Here is an 18,270-nt window from a genome sequence, read left to right as displayed (position 1 = left end):
GAAAAGACTTGGACTTGGTTGACCAATTTTTTGAAAGGGCAGGACAATTTGTCTATTCGATCGCTTGAGCCAACCAGTATTCCTAGGATGACTGATTTTTCCAAGCGCAATGTAATGGAGTTTTTTTAAATATTTAAAAGACGTTCTTGAACAGTTCAATTTTATTCGATCCCGGATATTCAATTTCTATGAAACAGGCATTACCTGCGTTCAGAAACCCGAAAAAATCGTCGCTGAAAGGGAAGAAAACAAGTGGGAAGGATAACGTCATTAGAAAGGGGCAAAAATACCACTCTTTTGGCCTATGTTAGTGCTTCAGGTTCATTTATATTACCATTTGTGGTATTTCTCAGAGTAAGGATGCATCTTGCGTTGCTAGTAGGTTGATTTTCTGGTACAGTAACCAAACTCTTCAGGCTGGATGGACACCGATTTAATCGTAAAGTTTGTGAAACACTTTCTTGAATGTACAGAAACGACTAAAGAATCACTAAGCCCATTAATATTAGATGAACATTCAAGTCATAAGTTATTAGAGTATATAACACTGGTTAGAGAGTCTGGGGTTGTTATGTTGTTGTTACATCAAATAGACTCAGCCGCTTGACGTTACCATTTTTGCACCATTCAAAACATATTTATCCCGAGAAATGGACAACTGAGTTATTCATCCTGGTTCTGGACTAACAGAATAGGACTAAATGCCCATTATCATCGAAAATGCTTTTATTAAGGCTTTCACACCAAACAAAATTAAATTGGTTTTGAAAAGACCGATATTTTCCCGTATAACGCGGACGTATTTTAAATAGCGATTTTGAAGCTGCTGTGGCTCTTCGTGTCACAATATCTTCTCCTGTAACATCAGAAATTCGTCAAGAGGGATGTAGGGATGATGATAATTCGGATAATGGATTAAAACAATATTAAAACCGTTTTCCAACACCAGGCATACAACGTTCTACAACTTCTGGTGACCCAGATACTAAAATATTACAGAAGAAAAACGAATCTGCAATACATGAATCATCAATCACGAAGACCAGAAACCATCGTGCAGTTGTCTCATACGTTTCCGCTATTCCTCAAACAATTTCAGAAGACAAAAATATGCAAAGAAAAATATCCAAAATAATTACTAGTTCGTCTTACAAAAATCAAAGTGAAGAAAAAAATAATATTCTCAAAACAATATCAGTAAAAAAAACATGACAAAAAATAATAATAATTGAAGAAAAATCTGAAAAGAAAAAGTGCAGAAAAGCAGGAAAAAAAATGCATCCAGTACATCACACAAAAAGACTAAGGAGTTGGTAAACATTTGCGAATCACCAGAAGACGACAAAACTGTTTGCTGCATATTCTGCAATGAAACTTATGGTGACATCTGCGACGAAGTTTGGATAAAGTGTATGAAATGTAATTTTTGGATCCATGAAACTGCTCCGAGAACGAAATAGGATCAGAAAATTATATTTGCGACAATTTTGTCATAAAAAAAATCCTGTTTTATTTCTTTTTTGTGTAGATACTAATAATTAAATTTAAACTTCTTTGGTGTAATTTTGTTTTATGATTAAAACCTCACAAACTGGGGCCTGTTTTACCTTAACATGACTCACTTACCCCGCTTTCAAGACACGATAATAGTTACAAAAACTAACATGGTTTTAAAGTAAAATTTAACTGATGTAGCAACTATAAGTTAGAATTTATCTTGCAGCTTTGTACTTATTACACACAATTGCTATTTAAACTTAGATAATACGCAAGTAAGTTCGACGATTCATGTTTCCGTTTTCAAAGTTTCACACAAGTGAAAATGTAATATTCATATAACCATATAAGAGTAGTCGTCTACGTAGGTGTCTGTAAAAGTAACGAACCATATTCAAACAATTCACTAAATAAGAAGTAAAAACTTGTTACGACGGTTGCCATACCATTAGCATAACTGTACCAACAACGCGGGTGCGCGTTTCTTAAACGTAGCGATAATTTAACGTTATTATCTTTCGCGCCGGTGGTAACTCTGCTAGGTTTTACGTACTTCTTACGCGGAGGTATATTAATTATATTTTACGGTTACCCGACGAGAAATAAAGTTTATAGCGCGATGTTCATAACTCCTTTTTTTATTAGCTCCTTGTACGACAGCGCGCCGTCCCAGGAGGAGGAGTGGGAAGTGTATAGTGCCGTTCATGAATATTTTTCAAACTTATGCCGTAAACAAACATCTCGCACCTGGGTCGACTCCGCCTGACTTTTGCATGAAGAGTTATCCAGTTCTTGCAACTTGGGCGATTCGAGCTTGGCACCACCTGGTGTTCGCATTTTTAACCGACAGTAAATCCAATCGAATTACACCGACTCTGTCATTATTTGATTTGGCGGAGAGTCGATTTTCATCTAACGCCGGTCGTAAATCACCGTGCAAATTATACCACTGCCGCTAGGTTCGACTAATAATGGAAAGGCACGAGGAGCACTTCTAAACCACGGATTTAGACGCCATTAATGGCTATGGAATTGCGAGAACATGACGTATTTACAGAATGTTAACGCCCCGGTACCGTTATTTCTTCCTCGGTAACGAAAAATCTTAATTAATTTCCGCCCTCCAAGGCTTAATTTCAACTTCATTTTTCAGCCCTCGTTAATCGTACCCGGCACTGAAGAGACGCTAGGGTTCCTGTAGGACAGACACCGGCCGTTCTTAAAAATAATAACAGCTCGATTAATAACGCGGGAGTGCAGCCTTTGGAGGGTCTCCGCCAATCTCCAGTCAAAAACGGGTGTTACCTAATTAATGCGTACTGAAGAACCCGTTTATAATAATTACCGCGATTCTTAATTAATATACATTGGCTTACTTTTAAAAATGATTTTCATTGATTTTTATTCAATTCTAACAGAAATAGTAACCGTATAAGCTTCAAGCTCTAAAAGGGATGAAGACAAAACAAGTTCTGAGCCAGAGACAGACCTGAAGTCCCACTGGCCGTTTACCGACCGAACTGGAGTCCTTTAGAAGGCTTACTTGGTCGGCTACTCCAAACCAGGATTAATTCCAGTGGGGGAATAATCAAATTATCCTGATAACGACGCTGACCACATTAAGGAAAACAACGCTAATAGAAAGTTATTTGTAATGGGAGGGGAGATGCTCTTAGGTGAGGTGTTTTGCCGCTTCTACTTTCATTAAACCTTTTTAATCCCCTACTCACATTATATTTCTTAACTGTGCAGTGGGTTACGTCTTGAATTTATGTTATGGATTTAATTTAATTTAAAAACAAGAAAATAACTAGACTAAGAGAACGTATATGAATTTTGAATTAAAAAAATAAATATGAAGGTTGGATTTAAAAACTCCAACAAGACGCCTGACTCCTGGATATGCATTGATGACATCTTAGTGCCATTCCGTGGGCGTCTAAGGTTCAAACAGTACATACAAAACAAGAAACATAAATTTGGCATAAATATATACAAGTTATACACCACAGGTGGGTATACATATAAGTTCCAGGTGTACTGTGGAAAAGATGACCAAGGAGATGGCAATGCTTTTTCAAATGTTGTTCTATCGTTACTAAAGAACCTTCTAGATTCCGATAACTATTAAACTAGCGTGTATTTAGCCAGAACCGTAAGTAGGAACCGTAAGAGCAAACAGAAAGAAGTTTTGAATAAAAAACTGAAAAGACATGAAATAATATGCCCAAGAAAACACTTGTAGTATTGTAATGCTAAAATGGAAAGATACTCGTGATGTGTTCTTACTCACAACAAAACATACTGAGGAAATCACTCGAGTTTAACAAAGTGGAAAGGAAATAAACAACCTTTAGCTATTTTTGACTACAATAAGTTGCCTACATATTGACTACATATTCGCATTGCCTGAGGAAAGGTACTAAATGATGTGGAAATTTAGCTTTTGAACTAATTTTAAGTTCTGCATTGGTCGATGCGTTTTTATTATTCAAAGATATTACACAAAGTAAGATTGTCGTCACTGAATTTCAAGAACAGCTTGCCGAAACATTCTTAATAACTTACACAAATTGGAAGAACTCAGCCAACAATAAAGAACAGTTCGGTAGAATTGTAGCTCAAAATAAAGCAACCAGAAGCAAGTGGTACCGTCCAGCTCGTAATAAGAATTACTGTGTTACTTGTCTTTTTTCTATTCATAATGCAAAATTTGACATTGCATTATGTAAATTTGTAAAATTTGACATCGCTCGAGTATTTATTTTCAAATTATATTTACTTTCTCTGTCAAAAATACATAATTATTTTCTAATATTTTTAAAGTTTTGTCATAAATCCTCATAAAATACACTGTAGTTATGAAACATGTATAAATATTTGTGACTAGGTATATACATTTTATTGTTCGTACAGACGGTGGATATTGAATGTCTATTTATTTAACATTGTAGTGAGGCAAATAGAAAAGTCATGCCGTCTTTTTGAATTTACGAACTGGGGTACTCATTGATGCCACGCCGGTCAAAGTAGAGCAGCAAGTGAGGCACTAATACTATACCACGCCATGACGAACAGTGTTCACAGTCTTACAAATCTGGTTAGAACAGCACTACTAAAAATTCCTTATTTTTTCGTTTTACATCATGAGATCATTAAAAATGCTAAAAGTTGGCTGCAGACCATGATCATCTTCTGAGAGTTCTAATGCTATTTGTATCGGTGAAATACGTTAAGAACCGTAGGATTACTCATATTTATTTTGAAGGCTCGTAACTGCTACCATCTTTTTAAATAAGATAATTTTTAATAAGGTTTTATGAACTAAGACGATAATTTTACTTTTTGACAAGGAATAAACGGCTTGCATCAACTAGAATCATTCGGGTTTAGCCGTACGTCATTTAAGGCGTCTTTTAGTGCAATAAAAATATACAACAATAATGCGGAATAACAACTAAAACTAGAACTAACACTAGCATTAGAACTAACACAAGACCTAGAGCTAGAAACGTTCGGGTTTAGCCGTCTTAAGAGACATACGGTTAAACCGGAACGTTTCTAGTTCTAGGTCTAGTGTTAATTTAACTTTTAGTTCAATAAGAATAGATAGATTTCAACAACTTGACGCTGAATAACAACTAAAACTAGAACTAACACTAACATTAGAAGTAACAGATGACCAAGAACTAAAAACATTGGGGTAAAAATACGCCCGTTAATGATATGCAATTATTTTGTTTAAACCCATTACTTGGATTTTCATGTTTTGTTCCAAAATATTTTTCATCTAATATTTCCTTCAAATAGTGGATATTTGAGCTTAAATCAATAGCAACCACTAAAGTACAATTTTCTACCGCATATAAAACAGTTCCCTATATTTTTCGTATTACATAAAAATGCAAGAAAATTGAGTTGTTGATGTGTTGAAAATCTATCAAGTTTCCCAAATACTTTACGAAACGACTTTAGCGTTTATTTAAATCTTTTATTAAAAAACTCTTTAATAAAGAAAACGAGCATTTCGATTTAAAATATAAAAATTGAATTGCCTGTCATTTTTCTCGTCAAAACGCCAATCACGCATAGCAATTTTCTATTTCCCCTGGTAAATAAACTCTGGGCCCCCCATTTCCGATAGAAACGCGGGGGTTGCATTTTCGCCTCAACAGCTAAGCGTCCCGTCGCGATCCGCCCCCAACATATGAATACTAACAATAAAGAAGCGTTATGTCGGTACCGCACGTGCTGTTTATGTCTGTATATAGTTCGGTCGTGGTGCGAATATGTGCCGATTTCAGCAACGCGTGTTATTATGGTCTCCCCTGCAGAACAGGAATATCAAAAAAGTTTCACGTTCGCAACTCTTATTTGTGCCTTCGTCAGTTTATGAAAATTTTATTATTGATTTCATTTTCAATCTTTTCACCAAATTATAATAGAAATAAACGGAAAGAAAAAAAAACTGGTGAGATATAACAAAGTCGGAAAATAGACCGACATAGAGTTTTATTGTTTTGGCTTGGAGCTGTATGGGTACCTCTTACCGTACGTTGGCATTGTTATTTCATGCAATTTAACCGAAGCGAAACGGGATCGCATGATTCGCTTAGGGTAATTTTCGAGAGGGCGAAGTGTTGCGCTCGCCGCACACTCCTTGTTTGCTCAAATCCGACCGGAAATTACGGCCAGTGCGCTTCCAGTCGAAGGCGGAAGGAGCAGAGAACGCGGAATAACTGAATAGACGTGTGCGACCCCTGCGATTTAGCAGTCTGAACAGGTCACGTGTACGAATTGCTTCAAGAATCCAATTTATCCAATTTATACCAATCAAAATTAAATAACACCCAGATTTTCTATACTTATCTATACACTATCAAGTTTTAAATTTAACACTCAAACAAAAAACCTTGAAAATACACATTTTATGGAAACGTGAAGATTTAGACAATAATTACACCAATTTTTTATATTATGTAATATTAATATTGCGTAATTACCGAATCTTTAACTTTCAAACCGCAGATGTTGGTCACGATTCACGTCAGAAAATAATTCCACCAATTTTTTTTTTCTATGCTAATAATGTCCAAAACTAATTTATTGCATCTTGTTTACGTTGCATTTGATTTAAACGGCTCGGCAACACTACGATATGAGTCATCTACATAAAAACTACCGAAATACGATACCTACCTACCTATTAATCACCAAGAGGCGCAAAAAGCTGTTGAATTACAAAGTGCACGCTGCCGTCTCGGACAGTCAAGGTGAAACCAGAATTATTAGGTCGAAATTATCTTGTAAAACGATTTGGCACTGTTGTTGAGGCGGGATATTTATGTCTACATTAATTAAAGAAGATAATCGTTTCGAGTTAATTTTTTTATGCCTGTTTGGTCCAATTAAAAGTAGTATTTCTACAGTAAATTAAAAATAAAAATTAATTAATATCTCAATATGTCTACTAATTATTTACGATTGATAAATTGTTCATTTCAAGTATGTTAATATGCTATATCCAATCATGCAGAACTGAAAGGTTGTTTAGGGGTGAGATAAAGGGCATCGAACTTTGGGCAAAACCCTACGGCATCCCTTTATCAGCAACTTTGACGGTCATCCCGGTGCGTAATTAGGATTTAAGTAATTTTGCGTACGAAAGGGTCGACATTAATTTGCGGGCAAATAGTTCTCCTTTGGCTGAGACCCTTCCCTTTGGAAGCCACTGGACGCCAACTGACCCGGGGCCATTAAGTCCCTCTCCTGGAGGAACATTTTCACCAGGATTCATGCCTTACGCAGCGACAAAGTAATTTTAAACTCGAATTAGGATTGCCGACGCAGCCGAAAACGCGTTTCCGCAACGTCCGTCCGTCTGTCCAACCTATTTCTGCGAAAATTGCCCTTTCCACAAGAACAGGAATTAATAATAATCTATGTTCGTTGTAGCGTGTATTAAAAAAGTTCAACGATTTCTTATCTTATTATTTAGGTCGATTTACTAGAGATGGGACGACGACTGTGTATTATGTTAATTTCCAATTAGCTTGTTATTGTGTGCATTCGACTGTTAAAACAATCGAGGATAGTTCAACAGAGCTTGAGGCTGTCGTAACAGTGATTGACATTTCCACCGTCCATCATGCGAAAATGCACCTAAGGTGCGGCCAAACAAGTTGACCTTTCCTTTATAATGCGAAGGAGAAGAAAGAATACATTATTTAGCCGACCGCCAGACCAGTTTACACGGTTCCGTTTACTTAAGCGTACAAAATTGATAAATAATAGTTGTATATATAATGAATAAAGTTTTCTAACAATAACGTACCGAAAACAATGCAGTCGGGCGAAAGATAATAGAGATTAACCTTGGAGCGAGCGAACGTCATCTATTCGAGACAATTTCGCAACAATAACTCGAAACCATTCTTCGTGCATCGTTACGGTGCGCTTTATGTGAGCAAAAGGCGAGGGGTTTTGCAAAAGTGCACCCCCGTTCTATGCTCAGGTCTGGATAATGCAACGGCCGTAAACTTTAATAGTAGCTACTTTGTACAGAGGGTACCCAATTACCGATGCACTCCGCACACATATATACATAAGTGGAGACGCGTCTTTAAGTAATCTTCTGCTGGGGTTCCCCTCTTATTCAACCCACCAATGGAGGCTATACGGGGGTCAGAGGGGTGAGCGACGGCTGCGCTACTGCTAGAGGGTAATTCAGGGAAGCGTCGCCTGCTGAAAGGGCTTATTAAGGTAATAACGGAATTTATTAAGGCATAAAACCGGGCAGAGTTAACCCCGGCACACTATTTTAGATGCCTCGGGATTTATACGCGATAAAGTGTACGAAACCTCAAGAAGAAAAAATCTCTTAGTTCAAAACCTTAATATTATATATACACTTACATAGAATCTCATCGTCATTTCACCCATTTTTTGGTCATTTATTTATTGTATTCATACACAAATTAAAAAAATATATATTATACAAGTCTGACGCATCCGGTAAAGTTATAAGGCCTGGATGTGAACGGTTTACAATACTTGATATGGTTACTACTCAACAAGTCCAAAATCCTTACGGTGAGTAACAATACAAGAATAACGTTGACGAAGGTAAACGAAAAGCAAGCGAAGCACACCTGCTGTTGGAGATTACGAATTCGTCCGTCGAATATCGTCTGCGTTTGCACTTGAAACATTTTTCACCCATCAGCACTTATTATTATCTTTTTAAATGATTCCAATTGAAAACCATGACTTTAGCTGTCAATTTGACGTTATACGTTAAACGTTATCGATCCTGTCTGGTAATTAATAATTTTAACGCACCTTCCGTGACCTCCGCTATATCCAATAATAACTGTTGCAGACCGAAATCCCCTGTACAACTTAGAGCGTTAATTATACGGCAATTACTTTAATTGCAGTCCGGTTGATGGCGGGCGTTGCGGTGGCGCTCCAGTTTGCTCCATTCGAATCGGCACTTTGCCTCTATTATTTTAGTTGATAATTACACGAGTATCTTAATACGATCAGACATTCCACCGAGAACGTTGGTAGCGGATCAATAAACAGAACAACTCCACCTCTATGGGTAATGATTTCGAAAAGAATTTAATAAAAGTGAATCCTCTAATATATATTTTTTAAAGATTTATTTGTTGAGAAAGATTGGTGAAATTAAGAAGGGGCGTGATCAGGTCGAAAGAGCGAAGGGAGAAGAGAGAATTCGTTCCATGACCCGCCCGGGGTGATATTTATTTTTGTCTTCTTCTTCCTCTTCGTCCGGCTCCAAGGAAAGTTTCCTTCGTTTTATGGGGCGGACAGTCTACCACGGGTAATTTACTAATGGCCCGATATTTCACAATTCCTACTCGGGGGCATCGTTGTCCTGAGAAGAGGACTTTTCGGGCGAACTACTTCCCGGCAGGAAGACAACTACTTAACGGGGGGCATTCATTATCGAAAGGTTAAAATCCCATCACGTCAAATCTCTAACTTTTATAATAGTCATAACAACAATTACAAATAGTAAAATCACTCAAGAAGGAACTACAAAGTGTAAGAATAAAAAGTTCTTCTCACTTTGTGTGATTTTACATCAATGTCCTGTTACATTCATAGAGGATAAGAATCCCTTCAGTAGCTAACTAATTGCAAAATAAATATTCTTTTAATTTATATCAATCTAAAGAGATCATAAATTCATGGTGTTCAGAAAGATTAGTTAACTCTTTCGACAATTTTCTTTTATTCTTCCGTGTTGTTCAAAACAATAACAATTTGTACTTCGTTGGGAATGTATCTAATAATTTTATATTGTTGTACCGTAACATTTCTCTTCGTTCTCTTTTTTGATAGACACATCCTTTGAACTACAGCACTGCGAGAATTGCTTTTCACAATTGGCCCATTAGAGTATTTCCAACATAAATTTCCATGTTTATGATATAATAGCAATTCTAAGCAATTATATCTTAGTTATTCGTAATTTACTTTTTGTCCAATTAATTCTCAACCGTTCGTTCTTTGTCGGCGTTTTTGCTCAAGAAGGAGTCATTTATCAATAGTCGTATTAGGTACACAATGTATTCACATCGAGTTGTGTTGAAGAGTCTTGCGTTTACACTTACAATAAATATTGAGATCCCTGTAATGAGGAGGATGCTTAACAATTACTATTCAACATTCTGTTTCTCCCATCGATATAGATGATGATATGAACTTGTCGCGCTAGTTCTTTATGGAAATTAAATTGTTGAAACGCCTTTTTTTTGTTGCTCTCGTCACCGTAATCTATAAAATCTATTTTAACTTACGCCTTCCAAAGGTTTAGACCAGATCTAGATCCTTAATGAACCTTAGTGTTGCTCCAAAGTCCATTTCTGTTATCTTTTAGCTTCGCTAGCTTTGAAGTGTTTTAGGTGACCTCTGGCGCCGCAGTCATACAGAATATGTTCAGCAGTCTCTAACAGCAAACGGAAAAGTTAATCACGGGATGTACCAGAAGAAAATGCACACGAACAAAAACCTCTCTATCATACCACCACCCACATTAGAGGATGTCCATAATGTTACAAAGATACGTGGTGAGAAAAATTTTGAGAAATGAATCGAACGACATTCAACGAGCAAACAAAAAAAGAAATAACAAATTGAACAGACACGTCTTCTAAAAGATCACAAGAGTCTACAGACTACCGTGACAGTGTGGAACGACTATCAAATACCAAACAAGATATTAGACTCAAAGAATTCGAGCGATCTACAGTTGCAAAACATTGCCATACGGAACAATATCACAACATAGAATTCAATTAAACTAAAATACTTGCTTGGTATTCTACCAGAGGATGACCAAAGTAATAATAGAAATTAATAGCTAAGACTAACATGAACAGAGAGAATGGTATGAAGCTTAGCCGAACCTGCAAGATTATACTGCACCCGTAGAACGAAAAGCTGAGTGGTATAGCAGATTTGCCGTCTTTGGTATCTGCTACCGGAAATGAACTATTACGATTTTGTTGTTGGTCAGCTGAGAATCATTTCTGAAGTAATTTTCTACGTAAAATCGTAATCAGAATTGGAGCATCAAGTCCGAATTTTGAGATATCTGAGGTTATGTACAAAAAAATTGCTTTTTGGCTACTTTTGAAGTTATGTACAATATTTTTTGCTCTTTTCTATCTATTACATCATTCAGTACTATCCTTGCTCTTCAAAATGCGCTATTGAACGATGCTGTACTATTTATCTCTTTAAAGAGATGCTTGGAGTAGCTTCAAAGAAGTTGTCAATGGTTTCTTAGACAATAATGAAGCTAATTCTAAAAAACTTCAAAAAATTAAGTTGTAACATGAGCGTGAAGTTGCACTATTTGCCATAGTCGGCTAGCATAGATGTGTACTATTTCTCCTGATAGGTCTTTCACTCTTTCTTGCTCTTCGCTAACATCAACTAAATTGTCAGGAAACCAATATACTCTCATTTATATTGGTTTCCTATTGCTATTCAACTATTGACTATTGCTGGTCACTTCAACGCAATGAGCCAAAAGGCGATTTGGTACATGATCTATGGAATACATGCAAAAGGGATTCCATAAAAGTTAAATGCGTATCCCCCGCATCTGACAGTACTGATCCATATACTGGGTTCCAACTCATTATGTCATTTTAAAATGGCCATAACTTATAATGGAAAAATCGTACTGCACCATACGAGAGCGCATTTTGAAGGGTGATAATAGTACTATAGATGAAATAGATAAAATACAGCAAAATAATATTGAGCGGCTCACACATACCTTCAAAAGTATCCAAAAAACCAATTTTTCTTGTAAATAACGTCAAGTACCTCAATATCCTGACATGATGGTCCAATTCTGAACTCGGATGCTGATTCCACGAAGAAAATTACTTCGGAAATGATCGTCACCCATTCAACAACAATCAACATCCCCCTCTTTTGCAGATCTGTGTTATCTATAATAGACCAATTTGCTAAAAAATGTATAGCTTATAGATTAATTTTATTAATTTGAGGTATTTAAACGTGTTTTAAATTGTGCAGGAAATGTCAGCACAAACGCTCGTGAATGAACACGAGTGGCATGGAAAACAGTTAATCTTCTAAGTAATAAGCAAGTAATTTCTACATATTCTTAAACATAAAAATCACATGAGCATAATGTAATCCAAATTTAATAAATTACTGAAACAATCCAAGCATTATAAATATGGTGGAGGCGCCCGATTAATGTAGATTTTTTCTTCGTAATAACAATGTCACTACTTTATTAATCAATCCATATTGGCATAAGGTATAACAAAAAGTCATAATAATAATCAGTTAAAACAACAATGTTTGTTAATTTAAGAATATGGTGGAGGAGCTGGAAATTACAAAAACAGAATCTATTAGAATAAATCTAATTTGTTATTATATGAGATTGAAGCAATTTGAAATGAAATATGTTTTGTATTGACGGATGTCAAAACCAATTAAGTGAATGTCACGTTTATAGTGATCCTTTTGGTTTTAAATCGTTAAAGGTCCGTCGGTGATGGCCTCTAAAGGAAAAGGGCTGGCGCAGTTGGCAGTGAACGTTTGGATTTCAAATTTATCGTTGAGAATCGCGCGATAAAATTTGCGAGAAAGCCAATTAAATTGACCGAAAATGGTTAGGACCTAGTGAATCGGCGCATGCATTGTACGTTCGCATTTATCTGTCGCCGGTGACGTTTTATATATATAACAAAGGGAAAGACGGACAGTTATTACCTTGGTATTGAGCACCGAATGGACCGCCTCTTCAACTCTGGCAAAGTTGCCTTTTCCGAGTCTTTTGCCGGTGAGCCTGTAGTTGCCTATGTTGACAACTTTCCTTCCTTCCGCCTGAAGCGTCATTTCGAAGGATTTACGAACGATGACTCAACATCAGTTCGGACCCATTCTACGGAACATCCGAGTTAAAACGGGGCAGAAACACTTATGTTAATTTAGGTTGGACTCTGGAACAACACAGAAAACACAGAACTCAAACACGTATTTTATACAAGATAACCACATCGTAAAAATGTTAACGTAGATGCCACCCCTCGTTTTCAATGTGACATTAGCGAAAACATATGAAATCCATGTGTATGAATTTTTTCCAGGGCCATGTGATGCTGATATTACTTTTCTGTAATTCAATTAAAGTGAATTGTTTAAAGTTTTTACTATTTCTAACAATAACATAAATTATAAATTTGATATCAAACAATCGATCGATTATACCCACAAAAGAATTTAATCTTACAAAAACCAATTTAGGACATTGCATCAGCGAAAAGCAATGAATAGTAATGGCAAATTGACATTTGAAAACTATTAGCCTTCGATTTATAAATGGCCATTATTTACGACACGTATATTAAGCGCATTTATTACCTTTATTATTAGTAAGATATAAATTGAAGTTATTAGATTAAATTGCACGTCATTTGTAACTGTTAATGATCAATACAAGGCCGGAACATAACGCTTCTCTACACTAATACAGGTTTTGGAACTGATACTAATAAGAAACCCTAATAACAATAATAATAACATTTGTAAACGCTCTTATTCGCGACAACAGTTTTGCTCTCGCCCCAAGCTATTTATTAAACTGTAAACAGCTGATATTACGCTGCTAGCCTTGAAACACCTTAACCTCGCCACTTTTAGAATCATTAATGTATATATACATCGTATAGCGCGATTTGGAATACTGCTCGACTATACCAGTTCTTGTATTTCCATCAAGGATAATAAAAATGGTAACTAATTGTTTATTAAAGCTTTATTTTTATTTAAATTAAAAAGTATCTATCTTAAAAAATGTTCTTATGATTCTACATGGTTTAATAATAAATTGATTCTATAAATTAATAAAGCTTTATAACAAGAAATAAGTTTAATTGCAGAAAGTGACCATTTCTTGCAGTCCCGATTCCGACCACATTTGTATGCACCTACGTTTCTTATAAAACCCAATAAATACTTTTATTTATCAAAGTCAGAAAGGAACATTAAAAAACCTGGCACAAGGCGAACCGTTTTATTATTTAATACGTGTATTGAAGATTACTTTTCCAATTTAACCCCGCGTCCTGTGGTAATGATAACGACATTTAGGACTCCGGGAACGTAAACCTGTAACTCCTCGCAGAATACTAACTGCGTTTTGGCACATTTAATGGGCTATTGTTTCGGCGGCTACATATAAAGACTTTACGGTCGCTCCTGTAAGTTCGAATTCGATGCGATAAATTTTAACGTGTTAAAAGTTAACGAATGCCAAGGTCGGAAAACAAGAAAAAACGTTTTTTCCTTATTCGTTGTAAAAAAAATTAAATAAATAAATTCTGAGAAAAAAGATAAAGCGGTAATGCACGAAATCGTAATCAAATCTCGAATTAAATGTAGCCTTGTTGTAAATGTGTTGTAGTAGTACAACAACAAGGCGATTTTTTCCGCTACGTGGCGAGAGCAGCGCCGCTACAACTAATTAAAATTGCAAAATTTTCGTTGCAACACATGTTACGGCGGCACACGTACACCTCACCGACTGATGCTTAATTGATTTTTAATGATCGCCATTAGCCCTATTCCTCTCTGTGGTCGTATATTAATTACTTGGCACATCTTCGACAAGAAAATTCATGTAAATCGAGAGCAAGGAAGTATATCACGCGATGGATGCAGACAACTTTGCGGAATAGCTTCTAGGAAATCGGAACGACACGCGAGAACATATCGTCTGCGGTTTAAATGGTTACGAAGTGGTTCTTTTCAGCTTGCAGGTGCGAGCATGTCACCGGACACCTCCGACAGATTACAACTCTCTGCGTGCATTTTGCCCACGCACGATTCCAACTATGAAATAAATCTCCGTGTCAATGAATATTTATCAGCCGCTAACGGTTGTAAGCCATTGCGTTAAGTTGCCTCATTCGGACGCGATGTTTAATTAAAGAGTCTTACTTTTGCTGGTGTTTTAAATACGATTACGATTGCGTGAAGCATATTAATAAGCCGTTTTATTTTTATTCAATAAAAATTCAAGAGCCGCCTTTTACTTTGATCTTTACTTAAAATATTAATTCTAATTAAACACAATTATATAGTTTTTTACGATTTAATTACACGAATATAAAAGCATGTTGATTTGTCGGTTTCGATAAAAGGGAAAGTTCAACGAAACCCTTCCTTTCGCATGCTTTTAATTTTATTCCGTCGTAGATCACTTTTAGAAGTGTTTCCCAACGTTAACATAGAGAACAAGTATAGTAATAATTCCCGTCTGTATTAAGAGAAGACCGAGTCGAGGACGCACGAACCATTAAATCTCGCCAAGTGTGGCATTTTGTGAAAAATATGAGGTGCGTTATGTATGGAGTCGGTCGAGTACGCTGTCGACTTTTATGGATATTGCTTCCTGCCGATGTGCAAACACCAAACGGAGCCGTAAGCGAGGCTGTGAACTTTAAATTGACGGCATATTGTACGACATTCGAAATGAAATATTTAAGTGTAATCGATAAATGAAATGTGAACTTCCTACGTCAATATTTCAACTTTAAATAGAATAAATTATTAAAACATGAACAAGTTGATGATTATAAGTTATTGATAATTATTTTATTAAATATTAGAAAATATTTTAAAATATTTTTAAAGCAACATGAACTTTTAAAGTGTTTGTTCAGTTTAGTTTAGTAAACACCAAGTTCAAACCATAATTGTTGATGTGCTCATTGTAAGCGTAAAACTGGTAACAGTTTATCGACCAATGTTGTTACAACACTTTAACTTCTATTGGGATTTCATCAATGTGAATGGATTCAATTGGGGAAATTAACCGAGCAATAAATTGCTTAATTGTTGTTACGAGTTGTCTATTGCAATGTTTGAAGATAATGTTTCGTGATTTAATAATAACAGTATTATTTTCTTTTTAATCGCAAAATTTAAAATAGCAATAAAATATACAACTAAAAAGGATTAGTTTAACGCAATCACCAATTTATTTCAAGTGGGTTTGAAATTGCTGGAAACTTGTCAAAATGATTGAAAATTACTTCGGTGTTATACCATGTAGTCCAAAATGTAAGTCTAAATAATCGGAAATCAATTCAAAAGATAATAATGTAGGTGAAAACTAGATTGTTGTCATTGCAACTTTTATAAATGATTGAGAACTGGTTCATTACTATTTTGAGTGATTCGAAATGATTGAAAATACATCTCAAATTGCTCGAAACAGGTGTATGATGTTGCAAAATTGTTGACACTCTTTGGAAACTTGTATAAATGATTAAAAATTAAGCTCACTGTTATTCCATGCTGAACAAAATTTGACGTTGAAGAATTTACAACTTTACAAAATTTGTTCAAAACCTTTAAATATAAATAACTGCATAATAAGAAATAAAATATACTTTTTTTTATTTTCCTTTTATTGCTGTAATCTATAGAAAAAAGAAAAATAATAACAATAATAACACAGTAGGAACCCGCTCAACAGTAGGTCCGAAAGAAAACCATATTAATGCATATTATTAAGACAAATAATAAGATTTTTATATAGTATAACAAATGAAAGTTCTTTATTTAGATCTTTAGACTAAAATCGCTGCATCTGTAAAATATTTGATTCGCTAGCAGTGCCTCACAATTGAATACTGTATTCCCAAACAGGTTTTAGTATGGCACTATATATGTCATAAAACGCGCATTTCAGTTAATGTACAAATTAGTCAATCAATGTATACATTAACGTAACATTTTAGTGAAAGTATTTATCAGTCATAGAGTGTATGCATTTACTAGTGAATGTGTACATAAACTAGGCAGTGTATGCATTTGCTAGCAGATGGTAGTAAATTTTTTTTAATGCAAGGGATTGCATATGATGCAGGTGGTAAGTAAGTAAGTATAGTAGTAACCATTTTTTGGGTTGGGTTGGGTTTCGTTTTGTAATATACTAGTAAACGTACTTTAAGCTTTAACTGGGCGTCATTAGTAATTGTATACATCAACTAGTAACAGTTTACATTTCGTATTTTGTATACACATTAACTAGATAAATTAGTTAATGCATGCATTGACTAGACAATGTGTACATTCACGGAATGAATGCTTTAACTGTAACATATATAAACAACTTATTGTCTAGGCTGAGTTGTGAGTTTCTATTCATAAACCCAACCCAAGTATTTGACTTCATTTTGAATAGGTAATGAATCTGGCGTCACCGCGCAGATCGTACTATACTTGCTTTAAAGACACTGAAAAAGCTATAATTTCCAGCATAATCATTGCCGTTTCACTTTATATTTGGTTTAAATGGCAATATTTTTGCTACAGATGTTTGCAAATCAACACAAGTGTTTGCAACATCATTATCGCAAATCAAAAAAACAGTGTATAGTTTTAGCATCATTAAATTTACCCTCGCAACATTTACATGTAACACTAACTATAAAGATACATAAAAATGAAATTTCTGGGAAAACAGTCTTCATTACAATGGAGTCCGATGAAGAGACTTTAAATGTTAGCAAACAAGATTAGAGCTAATTTTTCACCAATTATCAAGATTCTCCTTCAACAGCCTATTCCAGTAGGTACCAATGCAACTTCATTTCTATCAATTCCTATATCAATCACATGCTCTCAAAATCTTTCAACTTTCTAACAAAATATAATAATAATAATAATATTTATTGGCACAACCCACATACTTTACATATATAATACCAGAAAGAAAATAAACAAAAAAAAATTACAAAAACAATATATATTACAATAGAACGGGGTTGCAACCAAATGGACTGCGTTTGGCTCGTAACATAGTCACGATCCACTCCTCGACGCAGCCCGGAAAAAAAAAGAAAAACTATAGATATATAACAATATAGATGGATTAAGCTAAATACCTTAAACAGCTTTTGACCAGAACCACCAACTGACCAGTTTAAACACATCGAACATTGCCACAACCAACGAACCCACCCTCACCGCAGCTCAGACAAATATTTTATGACGGCCTTTTTAAATTCATATCTCGACTTAAAGCAAAAGCAACGATTAAGATCAATGAAATACTTTGCAATATTGTATGAAAATGATTTCTTAAATAATTGAGTCCTATGCCCTGGAATTGCGACCTGACCCCTGAATCGAGTACCAAGATTGTGAATATCAGTTCTGTATGCGACAGTACAG

The 18,270-nt window shown here is 35.3% G+C and overlaps 1 protein-coding gene across 2 annotated transcripts in view; it reads right to left on the bottom strand.

Moving 5' to 3' along the window:
- LOC111419635 (serine/threonine-protein kinase MARK2-like) overlaps positions 1 to 13,151 on the bottom strand; it is a 138,844-nt gene extending 125,693 nt beyond the window's left edge. For both annotated transcript variants that reach the window (XM_023052470.2, XM_023052471.2), the window contains exon 1: positions 12,796 to 13,151. In XM_023052470.2, the coding sequence (XP_022908238.2) occupies positions 12,796 to 12,921 (126 nt within the window). In that variant the 5' untranslated portion in view covers positions 12,922 to 13,151. The remainder of the gene's footprint in view (positions 1 to 12,795) is intronic.
- Between the last annotated feature and the right edge of the window lie 5,119 nt (positions 13,152 to 18,270).

The sequence above is a fragment of the Onthophagus taurus genome, chromosome 7, assembly GCF_036711975.1.
Source record: "Onthophagus taurus isolate NC chromosome 7, IU_Otau_3.0, whole genome shotgun sequence".
Lineage (NCBI taxonomy): Eukaryota > Metazoa > Arthropoda > Insecta > Coleoptera > Scarabaeidae > Onthophagus > Onthophagus taurus.
This window is presented reverse-complemented; position numbering and strand designations above follow the sequence as displayed.